The sequence below is a fragment of the Dipteris shenzhenensis genome, chromosome 23 (assembly GCF_047967505.1).
Source record: "Dipteris shenzhenensis isolate YYH24624 ecotype China chromosome 23, Dip_SZ_1.0, whole genome shotgun sequence".
Taxonomy (NCBI): Eukaryota; Viridiplantae; Streptophyta; class Polypodiopsida; order Gleicheniales; family Dipteridaceae; genus Dipteris; species Dipteris shenzhenensis.
In genome coordinates, this window is record NC_141618.1 from 4,439,618 (window position 1) to 4,464,171 (window position 24,554).

The 24,554-nt window shown below is 46.7% G+C and overlaps 1 protein-coding gene across 1 annotated transcript in view; it reads left to right on the plus strand.

Moving 5' to 3' along the window:
* LOC147886890 (uncharacterized) overlaps nt 1-24,304 on the plus strand; it is a 43,870-nt gene extending 19,566 nt beyond the window's left edge. Inside the window, exon 2 of the mRNA XM_087394829.1 lies at nt 23,753-24,304. Within this exon, the coding sequence (XP_087250955.1) occupies nt 23,753-23,920 (168 nt within the window). The 3' untranslated portion in view covers nt 23,921-24,304. The remainder of the gene's footprint in view (nt 1-23,752) is intronic.
* The last annotated feature ends 250 nt before the right edge of the window (nt 24,305-24,554 follow it).

Genomic DNA, 24,554 nt, shown 5'->3' on the forward strand with positions numbered 1-24,554 from the left:
TTAAATTCTTTATATACATTTGATGTTGGCTGTCCCAAAGATGGCTATATTTTTGCAGCATTCCCTTCACTAGGGAGAGCCATGCTTGGCTGAACATTAGGCACGGGAGCATGTGCTGTGGCTTGCATGCTTGGCTGCATTCCCATCATACATGGCTTGCTTTCTATGCCCAATTGGCGGTGAAGTCAACATAGCATTAAAGATAGAATCTGTACCAAAATATTCAGGTTGCTGCCTCAAATATGGCTGAGGTGGCTGAGCCACATTTATGGACTGTACATTATTATTTTAAGGAGTAGAAGTACCCAAATCAAGGCCTTGTGTTGGTTGCTCATACTATTGCACTGGCTGTACTTTTTGTACCTCTTTCTCAAGTGCTCTTTTGGGGGATTCTTCTCTCTTGGAAGTCACTTTCTGAGTCATTTTTGATGGCTGTCCCTCATGGGAAATTGATGCATGAGTGTGTTGTTTGCCGTGAGAAGCTGATGCATGTGTGTACTCACTCTTTCCATGCTTGTGCTTTCTTGATTTCTTCTTCTTCTTGGCATTTGTTTGCACAATCTGAGCCAAGTTTTGAGTCAGCTGAGTCAAAGCAGTCACTGCACTTGCAAGTTGTGCATTCAACATAGTAGCATCATCTGACTCACTGCTAGAACTAGTATCACCGTCGAGCTGAGTTGTAGCTTCATGTATGGCCTGCTCAGAAGGCATTTGTTGTGCTCCCTGTAGTTGTACACTAGCTGAATCATTGAAGCTTTCCTGCCTTCTCCTTTGAGGAGTTGTGGAGCTCTCTTACTCATGGGTACTCACCATGTTTATGGCTGTAATATAAAGCTGTCAAAAAGTGCAGCAAAGATATCCTTCCACCAAACGACTGAGGCCCACCTCTTGAGGAAGAGAGTGTGGTGTCCCGACCTCGGAACGAATTAACCATTTAATCACTTCAGCACTTATTTACAGCTCACAAAGCATATATTACAACCATTAACCATTGCATGATCACCATTTGGCATTTGCCTATTTATTCACAAACAAAACCACTGAAAAAGGGATGGAGGCTAGAATGCCCCTGCTTAACAAACATAGACAAGTGCACCCGATTGGCCCCAAACACCGTGGCGTCCCTTTCGGTATTTCTTTATATTTCAGAGTGAAATGATTACAAGTTGCATTTGGGAGACCTTCCCTGCAACTGAGCAGGCAGCCCCAATTCACTGAGCCTTCGCAAGGCTTTCAAGCATAGAACACCATCACATAAGTGCATGTAACCCATAGGCTCAATCCAAAGCCATTCTCTTTTCCGAGTGCAATTCCATTGGCTGTCCAGATGCAACACACTGCACCCCAGCTGCACTCTCTTTGAGTGGTTTCAGATGGCATTCACAAAGCTTTTTAAAGCTCCAAAATAAAATCAACAAAGTACCCAACCAAAGAATGACTCATGTAGACTGCTTGGGCACCTGTGAACCAAGAAAGAGGCGGCACACGAGGCCAACCAATAGCTTATGGCAAAAAGAAATTGCAGCAGCAAAATCACAACTCACCAAGTTCTGAAAACTCGAACCAAGTCCTCAATCGCCAAGAGGACATAGTAGCCAATGCCCAATTGCATTCTCAGCCAAAGAGGAGTGCAAAGGCATGAAGAAAGAGCATTTACAAGAGTCGACCAGCAAGAATTCCACTGAAAAATGCGAAAAGAAGCACTTCTGTCGTGCAGAAGTGGGAGTTCTTGAGAAGGTTTTGGAGAAGTGTCATCGCCGGAAAGTCCTCCAAAATTAAGAAAAACCAGTCAACCAGCACGGGGGACCACTCGAAATTCAACAGAAAGCTGTAGCTTTGCAAGAGGAGAGGCCCAGGAGGCTGTAGAAGCAAAAAGGTCCAGAAAAAGCCACTTTTGCAAATTCAACCAGCAAAAGAAGTGCTCAGCTCTGCTTGTTCTACGAAACGCACGGAGGGAAAATCATATCACTGCGAAGGGGAGGTAGAGGGGAAGGCATCGGGCCAACCGGAAGTCGAGGAATCCAAATAGATGAGGAGTTATGAAGAAAATTGGAATTCAGCTGAAAGAGGCTGAAAAACCAGTCCAAAATCTCATTAAAGGGAGAAGATGAGAGAGAAAACCACACATGTGAAGTTTAGAAGGCCCAGGAAGGTCCAAGAATGGCAAAGGAGCATATAGAAGGCAGTAGGGCCACCTGGAACTCTAGGGGGGCCATTGAAGGTACATGGCCCTCTAGGGGGGCCATTAGAAATGCCATGTCATCATTTCCCAACAACCACTCTTTTAATTCCTTGGAATGCCTTTGGGCCTAGGGATTAATTACGCTTATGTGCCAGGCACCATGCCGTGTTTAATTACACATTATTAAGCCCACGCTTGGACTTTTAAAACCAAAGTTGTCACAGTCTTGTAGTACATTAAAGTACTTAGAATTTCACGCTCCTGTGACAGATCCTCCTGTCATGGGGAAGTGAATTTCTAAGCTTTAGGAATTTACAGTGACTGCTCTAGCCTCAAATTGATTTAAATTGTTAAAAGGCCAATTCAATGCAATCAATTTCATGGGCCTAGGTAAGGAGCTAAAGGGTAAGAGAGGGGTAAAAATCCCACTACTAAAAATAGCTCCATGGGCCACGTTTGGCAAGCTGGCTTGGGAAGCAGGCAAAATAGTCGAGATTTGCTTTTAGGCAGTTTTCTGGACAAGAGGAAGGCAGAGAGAGGCAGGTCACCGGTTGGGAAATTGCCCCAGGGCTGTTCTAACAAATCGCTTCGCTGATTTTTTACTACCTGAGCAATCCATGTAGAGCTTTCAGGGCTGCCAAAAGCTCCAAAAGAAATCGTTTTTGTGCTAGAAGCCTCTAGAAGAATTCGCTTTTGTGACAGGGAGCCCCCAGAAGAAATCGTTTTCAGCCAGGGAGTGTCCAAAAGAAATCATTTTCAGCCAGGAAGCCTCTTGAAGAAATCGTTTTGCAGCCAGGGAGCCTCTAGAAGAAATCGTTTTCAGCCAAAGAGCCTCCATAAGAAATCGTTTTTCAGTCTGGGAGCCTCTAGAATTGCATTGCCTACTGCCGGGGGGACAGAGGAGTGCTAGATGAAAGTTGATTTACTGCTTTTCATCATTCTAGGGCTGCTTCTGCTAATTTCGCTTGCCAGGGTGCCTAAAAGCTGTCAAAAGGGAAGTTGTCTGCTTGTCTAAAGTTGTTTCAGGGATTCCAGAGCTTCCCGAATAATCGCCTTCCTTAGAACCTTCAGAAGCTTTTGTCTTGCTGCAGATAACCTTTCCGTGTGCTAGGAACAGCTAGGGTTGGTTGTTTTGCTAGACCCTGCCCTGCCAGGACTCTTTTAGAGCTGCCAGGATAGACTTGGTTGGTTTCTATCCTGCCATGACTCCTTTGGAGCTGCCAAGTTAGAATTGAACAGCCAGATATTTGATAAGGGTTGCCATGAAATTTTGCATGGGACTAGGATGCCTATCTGAGTAAAGAACTGACTGCACAGCAGGATGGAAGTGCTTGTGAACTGAATATTCAGTTGGCTGGTTATGGACAGTTGCAAAAGTGTGCTTTTGCTGTAATTTGGTTGCCTTCTCAATAAAGATCAAGATATACCGAAAGGGACGCTAAGTTTTATGGCCAATCTGGTGTCTGGTGCAGAAATGGGGTTATCCTCTAAATGGCTGGAATTTAGTTATTTGCTGGTTATTCTCTGTTCACTGCCCTTTCGTGTTCCCACCTCGTGTGCACCTCAGTCTGGCTCTCCAACACGATACAGATCATGTGCAACTGGATGGTCCAAATACTCCTCCGGAATGACTGGTCTGCACCAAGGAAGAGCTGGAGTGCCCAAAGACTGAATTGCAAAATACCCCTGCATTGGGCCCTTTTATAGGGCTGGGAATGCCCTTGATTGGCTGACCTAGGCAGCCAGTCAACCGACCCATACATCAGACTCAACCGACCAGGTCTGCAAATCTGCTGACCTGGCAGCCTGTCTGCATGGCCGCCCTTACCTGTCAGCTGCACTGTGCTGGACATTGCAGCCTGTAAATACGCCCTGCCTTCTGCTGGCTCCTTCCCGCCTGCAGCCCATTTGTACCAGGCTGCTCTGCTGACTTGCCTCACAGGCCTCCTGCGCTTGTTGGGTCTGCTGCAGTACTCCCTGCACCTGCTGTACCTATTGTTGCTGCTGCATCTCCTTTGTACCTGCCCAGTCCTTTTTGCCCTATGGACTCCCTTGAATCTTCTCTATGGTGTTGCCCATGTGGCAAACTGTTTGCTGCTCATATGGCAGTCCTCTCACCCATAGTGCTATGAGTGTCAAGACCCATTGCACTCCTCATGCGGGGGCTAACAGGTGGGGCATTACTTCTAGGAAAGATTTATTCATTGATTTGCAGCCTGCTTTTGTTGGCAAAACATTATCCTCTGCCAACAATTCTTCATATCTTGTGAAAGAAGTTCGAAAATATTATTTTGTCATGAGTAGATGTAGCTGATTTGTGTCTTCCAAATGCTTTATGTTCCACAAATAAAGAACTTGCTTTCTGTTTTCTCTTTTAGTAGACGAGGATATGCTGTTACGTTTGAGGATTATCAGTCCATTAAAGAGATAGAGAAAAAGACTATAAATTAGTCTCTATAAACACTATACATCATGGTTTATATCAGTTGGATACGTCCGTGTCATGTGGAAGCTCCTGCGAATGCTCCCACCCCTCCCCGCTCCCGACTACCTTCCTCGCGCTGCGCGGCCCCCTCCCCCTTCCCCTCCCTCTCCGCCGCCTCTCTGCTTGCAGCCGCCGCGCCTCCCTCCGTCCCCCTCTCCTCCTCCGCCCGCCATCCGCCCCCCCCCCCTTCCTTCTCCACCCCTCCATCCTTCCTCGCCTCCCCCCCCTCGTGTTGCGCTACCACCCCCCCGCCCCCTTTCCTCCCCCTTCCCCACCTTTGCGCCACGCTGCCACCCCCCCGTCCCCTCCCTCCTCTCCTCCTTGCTTCCCCGCCCTCCCTCATGCCGCGCTGCCACACCCTCGCCTCTCCTCCCTCCCCTTCCCCGTCCTGCGCCGTGCTGCCACCCCCCCCCCCCTTTCCTCCTTTCCTCCCCTCCCTCGCCATTCTCTCCCCACTCTACTGCCTCTCCTCCCCCCGCTTCCTCGTACATCTCCATCCCTCCCTCTTTTCTCCCCCGCCTCCGCCCCACTCCTCCCTCCCTCGCCTGTGCCACTTCCTTTCCCCCGCCTTTTGGAGCTTTTGCAGTTTGTCGGTGCGGTATGGCAGCCGTAAGTCCGGAACCGGTGGCCCAGACGGACCCCCCCTTCCTTCAGCCTACCGCATAACACTGACAGAGCATGAGGTCTCCTTGGTGAAGCAGGCCGCCACTGACTTTTCCCAGACGTCCGTTTATGGGAGAGTAATTGGCTATGCCCCTTCATGAGCAGACATCAGGGACTGGTTGCAGTCCACCCTTTACCTTGAGGACATCTACATTGAGGAGGTTGCACTCATGGGACGTGGTATCTTCTGGCTCAATCTCTCCTCAGCACAGGCTGCGAGCGATATGGTTTGACGGTCCCCTACCTCTGTGGGTGGGAAGATCATCCTTATGGTCCCATGGTATAGGGGTTTCAGTGTAGCGGACTTCGATGCCCGCTTCCGCATTCCCCGCCATCCAGTTACCCTCATCTTCCCAGGTCTCGCAACAGAGCTTCGCCCGATCATCAAGGACTTGGGGACGCACTTTGGTTGGCTCATGCAGGACACCTTCGTTGATGCGGTGGCAACCCAAGGGGTGCCACGTGTTAAAGTGGCAGTCCTAGATCTGCAGAGTACTCCTCGGAGTTCGAGATTGAGATGGACATAGGTGTGGTGACGCAGCGCATTATGGTCACTGGTCGCCCAGATTAGTGTCTGAGATGCCACGGCTTCAGGCACCAGGCGCGCTCTTGCCCTCGCTTCACGAGGACAGAACCTCAGATGGCCCCCATCCAGAGGCTACTCAGGATCCCCCCCGCCAGGCATCGATACCCCCTCCCGAAGGGGAAGGCTAGATTGAGGTCAAAAGAAAACGGAAAGGAAACAAAACAGTAACAAAAAAGCCACCCCCTCTCCAGTAAGAGACCCCTGTGGTCACTAGTCAACATCAGCCCGGTAAGGGGAAGGAGAAAGGGAAGGAGAAGGTCAGCCAGCCTCCCCCTCATCCTTCACCCCGCCCCCCTCCTCCTCCCCCCTCCTCCTTGGTTCCCCTACCTCCCCCTCCTACGGGACCCCCCCGGCACCTTTGGTTTCATCCTCCCCCTCTCCCTCGAGCATGATCCCGCGGGAACCCCCCCATCCGCCTGCGCCGCTTGCGGCCCCGAAGCCAGCACAGACCTCCTCCGCGCCTATCCCCCCTGGCCCGGTGGAGGGGAGAGGCCCTTCCTCGCAGATGGCCAGCACCACTCCAGCTCTTTCGACAGCCAGCACCCCTCTTTTTAGTTCGGACTCCTCATCTTCGTTCCCCAACCCAAGGGCAGCTCCTAGAGCTCTACCTTTGGAGTTTTACCGAGTAGGACCTTGGGATTACTTGGATGCAGATGGTATTGGCTCCTTCCCCGCATGCCTAGACATCAGCATCTTCTTCCTCCGAAAGGGGGCGGAGGGTAAGGTGTCCTTCCTTGCCCCCCATGATGGTCCTAGCTATTCCTTCACTATCACCAATGACGGGGATGAGCAATGGACGAATGAAAATGTTTGGGAGACGATTCGTGATCAGAGTCCCAGGAGTAGGTACAGGACTGGATCGGTAGCAAAGTAGCGGAGCTTCTTCAGCAGCAGTGGAAGGAGGGTGACGTTCGTCTGAGATGGCGCCACAGTGCCAAACGATTCCGCCTTTTGGTCATCATTCGACCGCCTCTGGAGTGGATCTACGCGGAAGGGCTCCGCCCTTGGAGGACCTCAGAGGTAGCGGGCTTCTACAGTGTTTCCCTGGCGGAGGCTTCGAGTTGGTTAGAGAGAGCTTACCACCATGGGACGAAGGGCCTTTCCCCTCTGCTGAAGGTTTTAGAGGATGGGTCCGATGATCCGGCCTCTCCTTCGAAACCTTCACAGAAGCGCCTTCGTCTGCACATTGGACATCCTCCGACCACCTCGACATCAACCGCAAGCAGACAGCTGTTTGTGGCCCATCTCTCCTCTTCATGAGTATACGCATTATCTCTTGGAACGTCAACGGGTTCCACTCATCAGGAACCCGCGGCCCCAGGAAGATGGTGCTCAGACAGGAGCTCTAGCTAGCTTTGGTGGGAAGGGTAGATGTGCTCCTATTGTAGGAACACAAGCTTTTGGCTTCTCAGACCAGTAAGTGTGGAAAGGTCCTCACAAGACGCTCTCACACCTACTGGGAACCTTCGATTGGCGAGCAGGGGAGGAGCGGGGGTGTCTGTACCTCCATCGACGCTTCTCTAGTTCATCATGTGTGTGGTTTTGGCACCTTGATCCTAGGACGAGCGCTTTGGGTGGGCTTGAATATTGAAGGATCCCGCATCGGCATCCTCAATATCTATGCCCCGACCGACCTTAGATAGAGAGCCGCTTTCTAGAGCTCTTTGACAGACTTATTGCCAGAGATGGATTCTTGGATTGTAGGAGGGGATTTCAATAACCTTGAGGCTTTAGAGGATCAGCAAGGACGGGGCCCAAAGTTCCTCGGTATAGCTCAGGCGGAGGAGGAATGGGACTCCTTGTTCGCTGTGGGAGGTCAGGACAGTTGGAGGGAGCCTTCCTTTTGCAGATGGACAGGGAACCTGGACTTCTCTTGGGGTTACAGGAGGGAGGGAGGCAAACTTTTGGAGCGGTTGGACCGTTTCTATGTCAGTGATTGGGCGATAGGCAGAGGTGGAGAGTCAAGGGTGGTTCCAGGGATGACCCTCTCTGACCACGCCCCAGTCATCCTAGTCCTGGACTTAGCCTCTCATTCCTTACCTCCCCGCTCGTGCCGGATCCCAAACTCCATCTACTCTAGAGTAGCGGTTCGCAGTAGGATAGTGGACCTGTGGGAGTAGGATTGGGACCCCATGGGGGATATGGCAGCTCAGGTAGCTCTCAAAACGCAAAGCTTGGAGTAAGGTGATCAGGATGTGGAAGGTCATGCATCCCAATTCAATTTACTCATCAATGGCTTTCCAACAGCACAATTTTGCTTCACAGGATGTAGCACTATGAGCTCTGCACATTGCCATCTTCTCTATCAATGGCTTTTCCATAGCTCAATTTTGCTTCACCGGATAGATCCAGACGAGGTCAAGGACTTGGCGACAGATTTCTACAGATCCCTGTTCCAGCAGGAGCCCCCAGACCCTCGTGCCCGCCGATGTAGGGAGGAGGTGTGGAGGTATACCGCTCGTGCAGCCTAGCATGAGTGAAACCCTTCTCGCCCCTTTCACCGTGGCAGAGATGCAGGATGCTGTAAGCGATATTGATGGGCAGAAATGCCCAGGTGAGGATGGGCTCTCTAGAGCTTTCTTCACCACCTTTTGGGAGCAGATCCACCAGCCCTTGCTTGCAGCCTTCCAGCATATCTTCTCCAGCGGACAAATGCCAGAGAGCCTTGCGACAGGCTTGATTTGCCTCATCCCCAAAGGGGGGGACCGTCAAGAGATCAGACAGTGGCGCCCTATCACCCTCCTCCCGACTGCCTATAAAATCCTCGTCAAGATGATGAGTAGCCACATCCGATCCCTGCTACATGACTTGATCCATGACACCCAGACTGGTTTTGTCCAAGATCGCAGCATTTTGGACAACATCTTTACATTCTCAGAGGCGACGGAGTGGGCCCAGCATAGTGGCCAGCACCTTGCCATACTCCTTGACTTTGAGAAGGCGTACGACAGGGTAGGCTGGTCCTTCTTGGAGGGCACACTTTCTCGGTTTGGTTTCCCAGACGAGTGGATTAGAGGTATTGCTAGCCTCTACAGATCGGCCTCCAGCCAGGTTATCATCAGTGGCAAGATGGGGGAGAGATTCACCCTCGAGCGCTCGGTACATCAGGGCTGCCCGCTTGTGCCCTACCTCTTTCTATTTTTTGCGGAGGCCATGACTCACTTCCTACGAGCCCGCACCAGTGGTCTTCGAGGGATGCGCCTCCCTATTCGGGACGATGTAGAACTTCTGGACTACGAGTATGCAGACGACACGGCCCTATATGTGCAAGATGATATCGAGTCACTGGAGCGAGTGAGACTGTCTTTAGAGGTTTTTTGCCTAGCCGCTGGGGCGAAAATCAATTGGCATAAGTCAGTTGGTTTTCTTACGGATCCGGGAGCCAGCTAACAGTGGGGTATTTTCTTGGGGTTTCACTGGATCCCTAGAGGACAGACGACACGTTACCTGGGATTCCAGGTAGGGCTGGATATCACGCCGGCTCAGCAGTTCCTACCGGTCCTAGTTTCCATACGACTGAAGCTAGCCTTCTGGAGCACGACTCGGCTATCTCTAGCAAGCAGGGCCCTTGTGGTCAATCATGTCCTTCTAGCCACCGCTTGGTGCGTGGCATCTTGCTGGTGTTTCTCGAGATCGTGCGTAGCCCAGCTGAGGAGACTGGTGCGGAACTTTCTGTGGTCTGGCTCAGATGGTTCCGACACCACTAGAGCCCGGGTCACCTGGTAGACGGTCATTCTCCCCCAGACAGAGGGCGGTCTTGGCTTCATAGATCCAGAACTGCAGAGTCAGGCATTACTTGGCAAGTTAGTCATCTGCGGTCTGACCTGAGGAGGGCAGACGTGGAAGCTCTTGCTTCAGCATGGTCTCAGCGCGTGTATCCCCCAGAGAGGGGGTGATTGGCAGTCGTCTATCCGGTGGATTTTCACTTCAGCCCCGCTCCCCCTTCCTCCGCGGCCTCGTCTCGGTCTAGAGGAAGTTGCAGTACAGCCTCTTTCAGGTTCCCCCCAGCTGCCGAGAGGAGATAGACAAACAACCCTTGATCTGGAGCAGCCAGGTGACAGATGATACAGGTCGCCAGCCTGGAGAGAGATCCCATATCCCATGGGCGCTCTGGGCGCATGGGCGTGCGCGCTCGCTCCGAGTTTGGAGGGACGTCTATAGCCAGTTGGGCCTAGGCGAGTTGGCAGCAGCAGTAGGTACGGCACGTGGGATCCAGGCTCGGCAAGCAGAGATCGATGCTGCCATTCCTGCAGGTTGGAGGATTCCCATGATCACCAGACGGCTCCTCCTAGGAGTTGAGAGGTGGCTAGGGCAGTTTACTCCCCGCGGCATTCCTTTGGTGGTTGCAAGCCTTTTCTCGGACTCCTCGATTCACTTCTTCTCCGTTGCCGATGGTAGCTGTCTCCAAACCGAGAGGCCGTGATCGACCCTCAGCTTCCCTGGCAGCGCCTTCGCATCATGGGGCTGCAAGGGAAAGCGTGGCATATAGACCCCCTGATTGTTCAGGACCAGGATTGGAGACTCTGGATTTGGGAGGGCCGCTCCTTGACACAGGTGGAGTGGGACCCAGGGGAGTGGCGCTGGCCACCACTGGAGACCTCAGAGAACCCTACCCCCTTCTTCTCATACAGCGCGCGTACTGGTAGGCGTGCTCTTGGGGCTCTCTAGCGCAGGCTACCCACCCAAGCACATAGTTGGTATGCCCAAGGGATATCTTTGGTCTTTCTTCGTACATTCTGGAAGACTCTTTGGGCAAGTTGGCGGCCGAGGAAGATCTCTTACTTTCTTTGGATGGTGGTCCACAAGGGGCTACCAGTTGGGAGATGGCTGAGGCAGATGGGGCAGGAGGGGCATTGCCAGATGTGTTTTCAGGAGAAGTCCCTAAAGCACTGCCTTTGGAGGTGTTCGCATGCTCAGCACCGAGATGGGACATCACTTGGCTTATGAGTTCTCTCGGCAGGATCCAGTTTTCTTCATCACACAGGCCACCTAGGCATACATGGAAAGTTTCCCTTGGCATCTGACAGAGACAGATGCAGGAGCGATGACTCGGCACCCAGTTTGGGAGATCATAGGGAGTATTGTAGGCTGGCATATCTGGACTTCCAGATGCGCGGAGACCTTAGGAGATCAGGCTTCTTCTGCTACCCAGACCCTGGCGGACATCTGGAGCACGATCATTCACACGCTCAAGGGTCAGTGGGACCGGATTCAGGGGGAGTCCCGGGCAGGGAAGGAGAAGCGACAGCGCTTCCTTTGCAACTAGGACCATCAAGAGCTATTCTTCTAGCACTCTGCTCAGAGTCTTCAATGGCATTACTCCCCCCCACCGTGGCTGTTTGTCCACACTCAGATGATTATGCCCTGAGAGACTTGTAATTGTTTTGTTACCACGGGCTGTATCCTTTTTGTGATTACAGCCCGCTGGCAAAGGCCTTCTTGTACTCTCGTTTTCAAGCAATATAACTAGCACTACTTTTCACGCAAAAAAAAATCAGTTGGATACACACGACAGCAGCATGCAAAATGCTTGTGTGGCAACAATAACTTCTACAATGAAAGATGTGAAATTGTGGGATGGCAGATTTGGCCATGTGAACTATGGCAGCTCGCAAGTGTTACAAAGACAAAATATCGTATTGAATATGCCTACAATGGGTCCCCTCCAAAACATGTCTGTGAAGGATGCATTTCTGAAGTGATTAGCAAAAGTTGTAGAAACATGTTTTGCATTTTGCATTTCAAACCTTTCCAATACCTTTTCAATGTACTCACTTTAAGACAATGTCAATTTGTGATTTTTCCTATCTCTTGTTATTCTCATGCCAAGTATTTACTTTGCATTACCCAAATCCCTTATTGCAAATGTATTTTCCAACTTCCTCTTGATTACATTTATATGCTGCATGTTAGAGCTTGCAATAAGCGTGTCATTAACATACAATAACAAGATCATGTATCTACCATTGTCTACTTTTTTAGAATAAACATAGTGGTTTGAATGACATCTACTAAAACCTAAACTTGTCAAAACTTCAAATACCACTTCCTTGGAGCTTGCTTTGAACCATACAGACTTTTCTTCAACATACATACCAAATCCTTCTTTCCTTTTGCCTCGTATACCTATGGCTACGGCATATAAATCTCATCTCCAAACCTCCATGAAGAAAAGTTGTCTTCACACCTAATTGTTCAAGATGCAAGTCCTTTATAGCAACAAGACTTAAAATAAATATGATTGAAGTCATTTTAACATAAGGAGAGAATGTTTTGTCAAAGTCTATACCTTTCTTCTGTGCAAACCCCTTTACAACAAGCCTCACCTTGTACCTTCTTTTTCCTCCATCTTCTTTCTTCACCCTGTATACCCATCTATTCTGCAATGCTATTTTTCCCATAGGCAAGTGATCCAAATCTTAAATCTAGTTCTGTAGGAAAGAGTCAATTTCCTCTTTCATGCCTCACTCCAACTGCTTTTTGGATGATACCTATTCTTCGAGTATTGGTCGCACACCTTATGAAGCGACGTTTGGACAATGGTTTGCGGCACTCATCACCCGGATTGTGTCTCCATCTCTTGAAGCCAACAAAACCATCAAATCAATGGTAGAGATTACGGGATTCGTGAAAAGCCGCATCACGAAAGCTCAAGCATCGTATACGGCCAGGCTAACAAATCCAAACGAGATGTCCAGTATAAAGAGGGACAATGGGTGTATTTACGTATTATCAAGTAAAGATTGAAGCAGGTGGGCAAGCGATGTCCTAAGTTGTCCTTCAAGAGCTCGGACCATTCCCTATTATTCAGAAGATCAAATATGTCTCAATGAAGTTACACCTTCCAGACAGTTGGACTATGCACAATGTGTTTCATGTAGCTTGGTGGAAGCCATATTTTGGACCTCCTCTTTCAGAGATTTTCGATGAGCAACAACCTGAAGTTCTTAATGAAGCCGAAGTTTTGCAGCTAGAACAGATCCTTCTTCATAAATTCAAGCGTGGGTCAGGACTCAAGATCCGGGAGTTTTACACCAAGTTCCGTGATCAAGGTACCCATGAAGCAGTGTGATTGGACGAAGATTTTTTCCAAGAGTTTTCCCAGATATTGGCGGACTACTTGGAAGCAATGAACCTACCGCCTTGAGGCTTTTGGGTTTTCAGGTCTTTTTCAGGGTATCCCATTTGCAATGGCTGGCAACAATCATGATCTATTTGGCATTCTTCGTGAAGATGATAAGTTGGATGGCACCAACTATCCGATGTGGTCTTATCTCATGAAACATATTCTTGTTGCAAGGCATTTTTGGAATATTGTTTCTGGGGTTGATCTGAGGCCAGCCAATGCTACAGTGGTTGCCTCTACTGCTGGTCCCTTTGCAGAGGGTACTCCTCCTGATGCCTTATCTTCTAGCACCCCTGCTGTTGCTCCTCCAACTCAGGAACAATCAAGATGGGATGCCAGAGATGCAAATGCACATTCCTGTATTGCTTTATCATGCAAGAGAATCATTATTCCACACATTCGATCTTGCAGGACAGCAAAGGATGCTTGGGACAAATTGGCTTCTCTTTATCAAATTCGCAATGAGGCACGTGTTGCATATTTAAGAAGGCAATTGCAGGAAGTCAGTATGAATGAAGGTGACTCTATGGATGCATACTTGACTAAGGTCAAGGACCTCATGGAACAACTTGCCAATATTGTTGAGGTGGTGCCAAATTCTCAGCTTGTTAGTACCACATTGAATGGACTGCCAGATACATATCAAGGGTTTGCTACAACCCTTCGATTAGTGGCCATGGGTAATCCAGACCACTACTCTTTTGATCAGCTAGTCACATTGCTTTTGCAGGAAGAGCAAAGTCGAGCTAATAGACAAGCTATTATTCTTGATCATGCATTTGCTTCACAGCAGACAGGAAGAGGCAAGGCTTCCAAGCCTATGGGCAAGCCTAAATGTGCGCATAGCAGTGGCAATTTCTCCAATGCATCTAAAAATACAGCAGATAAGTCAAAGAAGAAAGGATGCAACTATTGTCGCAAGCCTGGACATGACATTTCAGAATGCAGAAAGCGCATTGCTTTGGAGAAAAAGAAAGCAGGATTGACAGTTAATGCCTCACATGCAATTGAATCCCACGAGCCAGAAAATGCTTCACATGCACATGCTCTTTAGGATGATTGGGCATGGGCTGTCCATTGCTCATTTGATCTCTCCAAAGTTGATGCACTCTTTACTGCTAATGATGCTTAGTCTTGGTATTTTGATAGTGGTGCTTCCAAGCACGTCACATCTTGCAGACAGTTGTTTCATTCCTTAGCTGATGCACCTCGAGGAGGGACTGTCACATGTGCTAATAATGCTTCCTATGCTGTTAAAGGAATTGGAGATGTGCAGCTCACATCCATTTCAAGTAATCCTGTCACTTTGACAAATGTTCTTTTTGTGCTTGGAATTGAAGTCAACTTGATTTCAATTTCAGCAATTGCCACTTCAGGATTTAGAGTGATTTTTGATGGATACAGATGCCTAGTATATGATCTTCGTGATGACAATGCTATAGTTCTCACTGGCACTTTACAAAAGGGGCTTTATCACCTTGATCATCACTCAACTGCATTTTCTATTGAAGCATTTGCTATTTCAGATTCACAGCTTGCTGAAACTCATCTTTGGCATGAGAGAATGGGTCATCTCAATTATAGAGCTCTTGCAAAGCTACATTCACAGTAGATGGCAAATGATGTACCTCAAACTCACACAGTTTCCAAACATGTGTGTGAGGGTTGTCTTTTGGGTAAGATGCATCGGTTTCCTTTTCAAAAGAATTGTCGAAAACTCTCACAAAGGAAATTGCAGCTAGTACACAGTGATGTCTGTGGCCCAATGAAGACAACTTCCATTGGAGGGTACAAATATTTCACGACTCTCATTGATGATTTCACAAGATATTGCTGGGTATATGCTTTAAAAGCTAAATCTGAAGTGTTCTCGTGCTTTCAGAGGTGGCTGAATATGGTTGAGAATGAATTAGGATGCAAGCTTGTCACCCTCAACACAGATAGGGGGGGAAAGTATATGTCAAAGGAGTTTGATGCATTGTTCACTGATGCACTACTCCTTATACTCCTCAGCATAATCCTGTTCCTGAAAGGGAAAACAAGTCTACTCTGGAGATGGCCAGATGCATGCTTAAGGCCGAGTCCTTGCCCAATAAATTTTGGCTTGATGCAGTGATGTGTGCCAACTATGTGCTGAATAGATCACCTATAAGGGCATTGAAGACTATTACACCTTATGAAGCATGGAAAGGCAGGAAGCCTTCACTTTCACACATGCGATTTTTTGGGTCTCTTGCATATGTTCATGCACCATCTCAGCTGAGACATAAGCTTGATGACAAGGCAATCAAATGCATATTTATTGGTTACAGCCAGGAGAGCAGAGGGTATAGGTTATACCAACCAAATACTGGGAAGATTATTGTCAGTAGAGATGTAATCTTTGTTGAACATTCGGCTTTTCCTCTTGTGGACTGCAAAGCAAAGTCAGAAGTTGACATGTTTGATGCCTTTGACTCTTGGTTACCTCTGCCTTCCTCAGAAGAGGACTTTGACCAGCAACATGAGCCTCCTGCAGGCCCTCCAACAAGCAATGATCAGCCAGTATCCCATGCTGATTTGCAGGTTTCTCTTCCAGTACAAAATGATCCCACTATTCATGATGCAGTGATTGAAGAAAGAGCTATCAATAGACAACAAAGGCAAGTTCCTAGATGGCTTCTTGATACATTTAGGGACAGCAAACAAGATCAGCCTTTTGCTGCCCGGACAAGATCAGGGAATAGACAGATGCATGGTCACTTTCTTGAGTTTGCACTCCTTGCAACAGCTTGCAATGAAGAGCCTCTGTGCCATAAAGATGCTTTTGACAGCAAAGAGTGGATGGATGCAATGAGAGTTGAGTTACAATCCATTGCCAAAAATGACACATGGGAATTAGTAGATCTCCCTCCCGGCAAGCATGCCATTGGTACGCAGTAGGTCTACAAATTAAAAAGGAAATCTGATGGCAGTATAGATCGACACAAAGGCTGTCTTGTTGCAAAAGGGTATGCCCAACAACAAGGCATTGACTTTGAGGAGACACTTTTCTCCATGGGGATCTGCAGGAAGAAGTCTATGTCACACAATCTCCTGGCTTTGAGGCTGTTAATTCTGAAAACAAGGTATGCCGGCTTAGAAAATCCCTTTATGGTTTGAAGCAGGCACCCAGGGCATGGTATGCCAAAATTCATGCATACTTACTATCCCTTGGTTATCAGAATAGCCCCACAGAACCCACTCTTTATGTCCGTGGGAGTGGATCTGATTTTTTAGTGCTGATTTTATTTGTGGATGATATGCTCATCACAAGCCCAGATACTCAGCATATTGCAGCTTTCAAGGTTGATTTGCAGTAGGTTTTTGAAATGTCAGACATGGGACAGCTTCACTATTATTTGGGCATTCAGTTTGCTCATGTTGAGGGGGGTATCATGATGTCACAGTCCAAGTATATTGGACAACTCCTTGATCGTTTTTAGTTCGCGGATTGCAAGCCAATCTCTACTCCAGTGGACCCTGGCTTCAAATTTTCAGCTCATGATGGGAGCCCACCATGTGATATCACTCTTTACCAGCAGGCTCTTGGATGCCTCATTTACTTATGTCACACTAGACCTGACTTACAGTATGCAATATCTCAGCTCAGCAGATTCATGCACATGCCCAGTTCATAGCATTGGCAGGCAGTGAATAGAGTTTTCAAATATCTCAGAGGCACTCAAGATTTAGCCCTCTTCTATGGTGATCAGGGTTCACTTACCATGCATGCTGACACGGATAGTGACTGGGTAGGATGTTCCAACACCAGAGTGTCACATACCGGCAATTGTTTTTTGCTTGGCAATTCATGTATCTCTTGGCTTAGCAAGAAGCAACCAACAGTTGCCACATCCAGCTGTGACGTTGAGTACAGGGCAGCCTTCACCGCTAGAGTAGAGTGTATCTGGCTTCGACAGTTACTTACAGAGCTTGGTATTCGCCAGACATCCTCCACTATGGTCTACACTGACAGTCAGAGTGCCTTTGCCATTGCGCGTAACCTAATGTTTCATGCGCGTACCAAGCACATTGAAGTTCATTATTATTATGTTCGAGAGCGGTTGTCAGCAGGAGACATAGAGTTGTCCTATCTTCCCACAGAGGACAACATAGCAGATCTGTTTACAAAGGCACTTTCTCGTCCCAAGTTCGAAGTCTTCCAACAGGCTTTACACTTGGTTCCCTTTGTTACGTGATTTGACATACCTTGTACATTCATAGGTGGCTATCTCCTTTTGGATGAACACGTGCCACCATGACTAGAAAATACCAGGTATTCTGAAACGTTTTTAGAATACTTCAGCCCATACCATGTAGGGGGGTTTGTATGCCATCTTCTCCCAGTTCTAGTGATGCCCTATGGGCCCTGGTATGTGCCTTGTAGGCATAGTTATAGACACTTACTTTATTTTGTGCCTTTTATGCCACATAGGACACTTAGTCCTATGTGACACCTAGGACACTTAGTCCTAGGGTCTAGGTACAAGTACTATGTACTTCTCTTTTCTTAACACTCTAGTTGACGTGACGGCGGATATCCTTTGACCCTTGTACCTTGTACTTGCTCTTTCGTTTATCGATCCTACAATTCTGGGAGAGACGAGAGAACTCATCCTCCAAGTTAAGCATATATTGGGGTGCGAGAAAACGGGCTTTGAGGTCGGCCACAAACGTTGCCCAAATGAAATTCGTCCTAAACGTTGTTGGGTCAATATGCTTACTAGCCCAATGTTGCCACCAAGTCACCGCCTCACCCGTAAGATGAGGGGCTGCAAGGTGGACTTTATCTTGCTCATCTTGAATCCGCGCTAACGGAAAATGTGCTACAAATTTATGAATAAATTGCAAAATTGCTGAGTGGGTCACACTTACCATCATACTTAACAAAATTTGGAGTGGACCGAGTGAGTGGTGTTACCTTTGTTGATGACGAGGTTGTGGCGGTGACGGCTGCTGCGCTCAAACTTGCCTACATAGCGGCTAACATCTGTTTGTGTTGTAGAAGCATCGCCTCTCGGTCTAGCTTTTATTGCCTCTCTACTTGGGCAGGCTCTGCGCGTCGCAGTGCCTTCTCATTTTTGCGTTCCTCATGCATCAACAAGAGCAGTTTTTTGAAATATGTGGTTCCTCTTTCTTCTAGCGACTTTTCTGCTTCTTTTTCCTCCAGACGTTGTTTTGTCTGCTCCAGCTGTCTTCTGCTTTCTTCTAGCTGGGATGAATGTTGCTCTAGAAGATTCGCCATCACTTCTTGAGCACTTGGCGGAAGCGTATCTTGTTGGTAGTCTTTCTCCTCCTCAGTCTTCAAGGTAGAGTCCTTTTTCTGACCCTTCCATGGTGCTTGATTGTGTCCCCTTTTCGGACCTCAATACAACCATACACTCGAGGTAGTCAAGCTGGATACAGACCGAAGCTCTGATACCAATGTAACATGCAATGGTAATCTGATCATGTAATTCAAAGCAAGACCTTCTTTAAACCTTTAGCGAGAAATTAGCGTTGTACACCATAGAAAGAGAAAGGAGATGAGGGTAGAGAGAGAGTAGAGTGGACAATCGATTGGGTCTTTGTACCCATTGAGGGCCCCCTCCCCCAATCAGGGGAGAATTTGCTTTATACTTGGAGAACTGAGAAATACAAAGAACACTCTTCGAGAGAGCACGGAAACACACTTTTGAAGAGCTCACTATGCACACATATAGCAGACCCAAAGACCTGAGAGGCAATGCCGACCAATACCGAGACCTTGATGCTGTCCACACTGATGATGTAGGATGCTTTTGCAAGGCAAGGGAGAGGCTTGTGTTGTCCACCGGAATGCAGGGTTACTGCGTGAGTGAGAGAGTGAAAGTTAGGAGTGATAGATCCTATAAGAGAGCTGAGCGATGACTGAAATAAAGAGCTGAGAATGAGCTTTGTAAAACTGTAAAAGATAACTGAAAAGAGCTGCTGAAACAGACCCCAAACCTTACTCCGTTTGCTGTCCCGACTCCCCGTCTGATGCGCTGCGTGAACACCTTCCCAGAGGAATGAACTGATGCCAAAGGCTGAGGCTGATCATAGGGCCACTGGGGGTAAGTGTCAGGCTGTTCAGAGGGGGCTGAGGAGGAGCTGTAGGAGGCTGAAGTGCTGGGAGAACTGAATGAGGAAAGAGGGCTTGAAGGCCCCCTATTGGGGCTGGTTGGCTGGTCCCTTGGCCCCATAAAGGCAGCCCTAGGCCCCATAAATGCCAGCCCTAGGCCCCATAAATGCAGCCCTAGGCCCCATAAATGGCAGCCTAGGGAGGGGTGCAGGGTAGAGGCAGCCCTTTCCCTACTATTCTCTTCACTTGTTTCAGCCCTGAGTGGGCCCAGAAGGGCTCCTATCCTAGGCTGGACCTAAACCTATCCCTAAACCTAAGACGGAAACACTACCCTACGGTTCTCCAATGGGTACTAGTGAACTAGGACTGATCTTCCGACTTGACCTAAGGCTGAGAGACTGACTTACGTAGCTTGTGCACGACTGTCCCTGGACAAGGGCTCACAAAGGGGTCACAACATACGACAAAATCTCATATTAGGGAACTATTACGCACTTGTCAATGTAGCCAGTGTGTCACTTTGCACCCAAGTGCAGGGATGCATGTGACAATCTAGGCCATTATAGATGATAAGATCATGTATCGACTTGAGAAGAGAAAGAAAGAAAGGTATATAAACGTCCGCGGGAGGCCTCATGAGCTTATGGGACTAAGTACACCAAATAGAATGGAAACCCATACAAGCCTCAAAGGGATGAAGCAAAGGGCGCGCTAGGGCCCTTGCTGAGTGCTATGCTAAACTAAGCTATAGAGCTCAAAAAACTTAGACAAAAACTGGAGCTGAGAGACTGAAGCTGAAATCATAAACCACCGTGGTCCTCTCTAGTGGGCTGCAAAGATCTCCCAAATTTGCGTCTGTCGAGCTGTCTCACGCTATGGTGGAGTGCATTGTCTCCTCGACCTCTGTATTTGATGGGCTATGTCAAGAGTGACTCCTTGTCTCGGACAGTTTCCTCTGAGAAGGGCGGAGATAGGTCGGACCTCGATCGTGCATGCTTTGGCTACTCTGTGTTTCGTGTGTATACTCTGCATCCCTTGCTCGGGAGTACAATGTCGTTTCTATCCATTGATCCACAGTGCCCGCAAGTCAGCTCACTCCTCCGTCTCCACCCCATTGTGTCTTGGAGCTGACTCAAATGCATAGAAGTCTATGACATGTCGGTGGATGAGCACAATTTTCGAGCAAAAACCTACAAGCAGAAAATTCCGAGCGATAATGTTTCACAACGATGGTGCTAGTATATTTCTCAAAGGAATATACAATTCTTTCTTAATTTATGATTTATGGAACCATATACTTACTTATTATCATTATAACCCTCATTTTAGAGAACATCAACTATGTATGAACAAATAGTGAACACTTTAGAAACTCCTATAAATCCCTCCCTACCATACTCTCTTTTGAGGATTATGGTAATTCAATCGATTTAAAAGAGTTTTCCTTAGCTTTAGCAATCCCATATTTGGAAGCTCTCATGTAACGCTGTATACCATATTTCTTGGATGAGTAGGAAAAAGATCATAGAATAATCTATAATACATTATCAAATATGGAAAGAAAATGGAGGGATTTTCATTATCTCTTTTATACCTATGAAAATTATGACTTTAAGCCTACCATTGCATAGATCATGAAATTTTGAACATTTTTCCTTTTTACAGCTCCTCAATCAGAGCTAAGGAGCAAAAGTTATGACCCCTTTTTTGTAGGCTCTCCAAGGGTATTCCGCTAGCGGAATAGGGTTGGCGCAAGCTCTTCAAACCATATTCCTCTGTCAGAATACACTTAGAGCGTCTATTAAAAAAGTGTTATATATTTTTCTTAGCTCATCTTGAGGAACTATAAAGAGGATATTTGTTCAAAATTCCATGATTCAGCCAATGGTGAAAGGAAAAGAAAGGATATTTGAAAGTCATAAAATAAGTCACCACTTGGACATTATATATGTTTATTATATAAAGGTATATTTATATCTATCTCTATTCATGAATATTTCATATTTACTTACATATTCCTTGAAATAATTTGGAATTTTGTGCTCCCCAAAAATGACTTGAGCCTATATATTTTGACCCCTCCTACCTTTTGTGTGCTCGTCGCTCGGGGGTTTTCGCTTGGAAAATGGAAACCCCCCATGTCGGCTGTTGCTGTCTGAGAGAGAGAGAGAGAGAGAGAGAGAGAGAGTCAGAGTCCATATTATTGACAAGCTTCGCAGATATAATATTATGTATATAGTATTTTATATACTTAATGTACATTTTACATGTACATATGGAGTGCATTTTTAGGTGAAACTCGTATCAAAATCACAAAACATTTTTGTTTAAACCTACGAAACACGTTTCAGGAAATGTTTCACAAAGAGTTTCATGTAACATTGATTGAGCATTGGATTCAGGATGTTTTGCTGCACTCACATTGGGAGTTGTACCCAAAGCCCAATTTCCAAAATTGTGCAGCAATTTTAAGTATCCCTAGCACTAACAATATCTTTGGACAAATCATAGGATTGAAGACCTCCACAAAGACCTAAACTAGTTTAGAACTCTTGATATTTGACCTTGTAGGACGAAAACTTGCTAACTTGATAAGTTGATCCACGATTAGTCAAAGAGCATTATGGACTTTCCTAGTTATCCTACCAAAAATCGTTTGAAATAATTTCCCATTTACTCTTGGGAATCTTTAAAGGCATAAGCATTTCATCTACTCTATGGTGATTGGCCTTATTGAGTTAGCGCTAGATGCTTGAGGAGTAAACTTTCAATATAAGGTTTCATTCTTGGCTAATAAAACTGCCGTTGAATCTAAAGTCTTGTTTACACATGGACATCCGGCATAGGGGCATCGCGACTTCAAAATAGTGTTCAGTATATGGAATTTTACCAGCTTAATAGCAATCCATTTCATTATGGAGTAGCTTTCACTAAGCTCCACGTATTTGGGTACCCGACATATCCAAACTGCCTAATGAGCTACTTGCACGAACCCCTTGCCAAATCTTACCACATAACCTATCTGTTTGGTAAGACCTTTAAGAGAGAGAGAAATTAACAAGATTTTTGCAAAGAAATTCATCTACTTAACGAATTTCTTGCATAAGCTCAACCCATCTGGCGTTTTGACCCCATTTCAGATGTATTGCTAAGAATGATGATTTGTACATGCAGCAGAGCACTTGTGTGATGTAGCATTGGCTTGACGCCATTTATACGCGAAGTTTGAGATTCGAGTTTAGCACTTGAGGATGATCACATCCAGGAGGACACAATTTGTGGGGGAGGGGTTTTCCTTCTCCGGACTACCACGTGTCTAGCTTCTTGATGACACTCCGGTTCCTAGGTCACCCTAAGGATTATCAAGCCATTCTTCCATCCATCTGAGCTTGCTTTGGTATAGTACTAGAGACTCTGTACTCTAATGCCGGGGTACGAAGGTTGGCCCCTAGACCATTCCTCTAAAGCCACTCTTGAATTCCACCACAGGGCTTGTGATCCCGAGGGGCCCTGTTTGCTTCTCCACAATCTTCATCCTGAGCTGGGCTTGTAGTGAACTGGAATGTGTTTTGCATCCACGATGTAGCTAGTCTGTAGGCAGAAAGGTAAATTTTCTGCTAAGACAGGCTTTTATAGGTAGAGTGGTAGATATCCTGATCCTTCAGGCTTCAGCAGCACATGCTTGACGGCTGAAATGTATACGCCAGATAGTCATCAATAATGATAGTGCTTTCATGTAATAGGATAGTCATGGACTCTGATTCATAAATGAGTGAGGACTTGATGGTGCTGGGATATCTTGAAGACTCTAATGAGTTCTTTTCAGAGTGTTTCTTAGGGTTCAGGCTTTCAGAATCTGGTAAAGTCTTCTGCTTAGGGTTCGGGCTTTCAGAAAGCTAGGCTCACTATTCTAACATGGTGATGCGTACTTGTGTGAGAACATAGGATTACATGATTAAAGACAAACACCATTGATTCTGATATAAATGATGATGTCATAATAGCCGGTTCATGTATATTTTATGTTTGGGTTCTCTTTTCATGTGCTTTCACATGATGAATTTGGAGACGTTGCTGGGTTATATCTTGGCATGCATGTTTCTTTGGAAGTGCTATTTGTGGCCCTGCACGTGAGGATATTCGTCTTCTAAACAATGGCAACAGTTTGTCAGACAAGATGGCAATTATATGTTTGAGGAATGCTACCAATTTGTTTTGTAATTTTCAAGCATGAAGACATATACCAGCTGGGTAAACCGAGACAGGTAGGTTTTAAAGACGTGTCTCTATGAAACGTAATGTTAGCATGTCATACATTCATGTTTGAAGTCATCACATCAGGAGAATCTTGCTATGAATGGAATAGTTCATAATTCGACGCTTTGTGTATGGACACTGGGTGTCATATATACATTCTGAAAGGAATATACACGAGAGTTGGACAAGGTAGTCCTTTACAAACTACATGATATGCTCCAGCAGAAATTACAAGCTGCACGGAGGATCTGGTATATGAAATGAAACTTGTCTGTGACTAGCGAGAGCCTGTTTTTGTGAAGTGTTCTTCTCTCGCTGTATATTTGAGAACAACTGTTATGGTTTTGCAGGCTGTAGGTTTCAAAAGCAAGAAACACATGAAGACAATGCTTAGATGGATGAAAGAGAGGAACCGCCTAAAATTAATTGGAAATTACCAACAGAAGAAGAATCAGGAGGATTCATTTCGCTATGCAACGTTCTATTATAATCCCAACGACCAAAGGGATGGTGCCTAGTGGTTCAAGGCTTCACAGAAGTGTGGAGTCGTAGGTTCAAGTCTCGCAGCTGCTATGGCGGTAGCAAGTGCCCACATGTTCTGGGCTTGGGCTAGACTGAGCATCCATTGTGGATCATGAGCCGTCTGTGTTTCTGGAGGTGCAACATGGTGCACACTGGAGAGATTCTGGGGGGCCCTTTAATTACTCTGCCAACCGCAGGAGATCCCTTGATCCCGATAAAAACTGAAATTGTGGAATTATTTCATACATATTTTTTTTTGCTGAAGTGACTTTTCTCTGCGTGGGAGTGCGCCAGTGCTTGCTAAGTTTACCTCTTGTATTGGTTGAAAAGACTTCAGCTGCAGTGCACATGCTTTAATCAAATATAAACTGTGTTTTTTACTTGCGAAGTTCCAGCAATATCTCGTATTCTATTTCAGAACAAATTACACACTAGGAAGGAATATTATGATGCATATTATGTCAGCCTTTTGTTTTTATTTGATCTAACATCCTTTGCTCCAGTAATAGTGCATGCAAAAAACTAGTAATAAAAAAGTCATCAATTTCGTTGTCTCTGTTTGCAGATGCCTTGTAAAATAGTTATAACAATTTTGAGATGAACATCTAACAAGAAGTCTCCTAGCTTGTA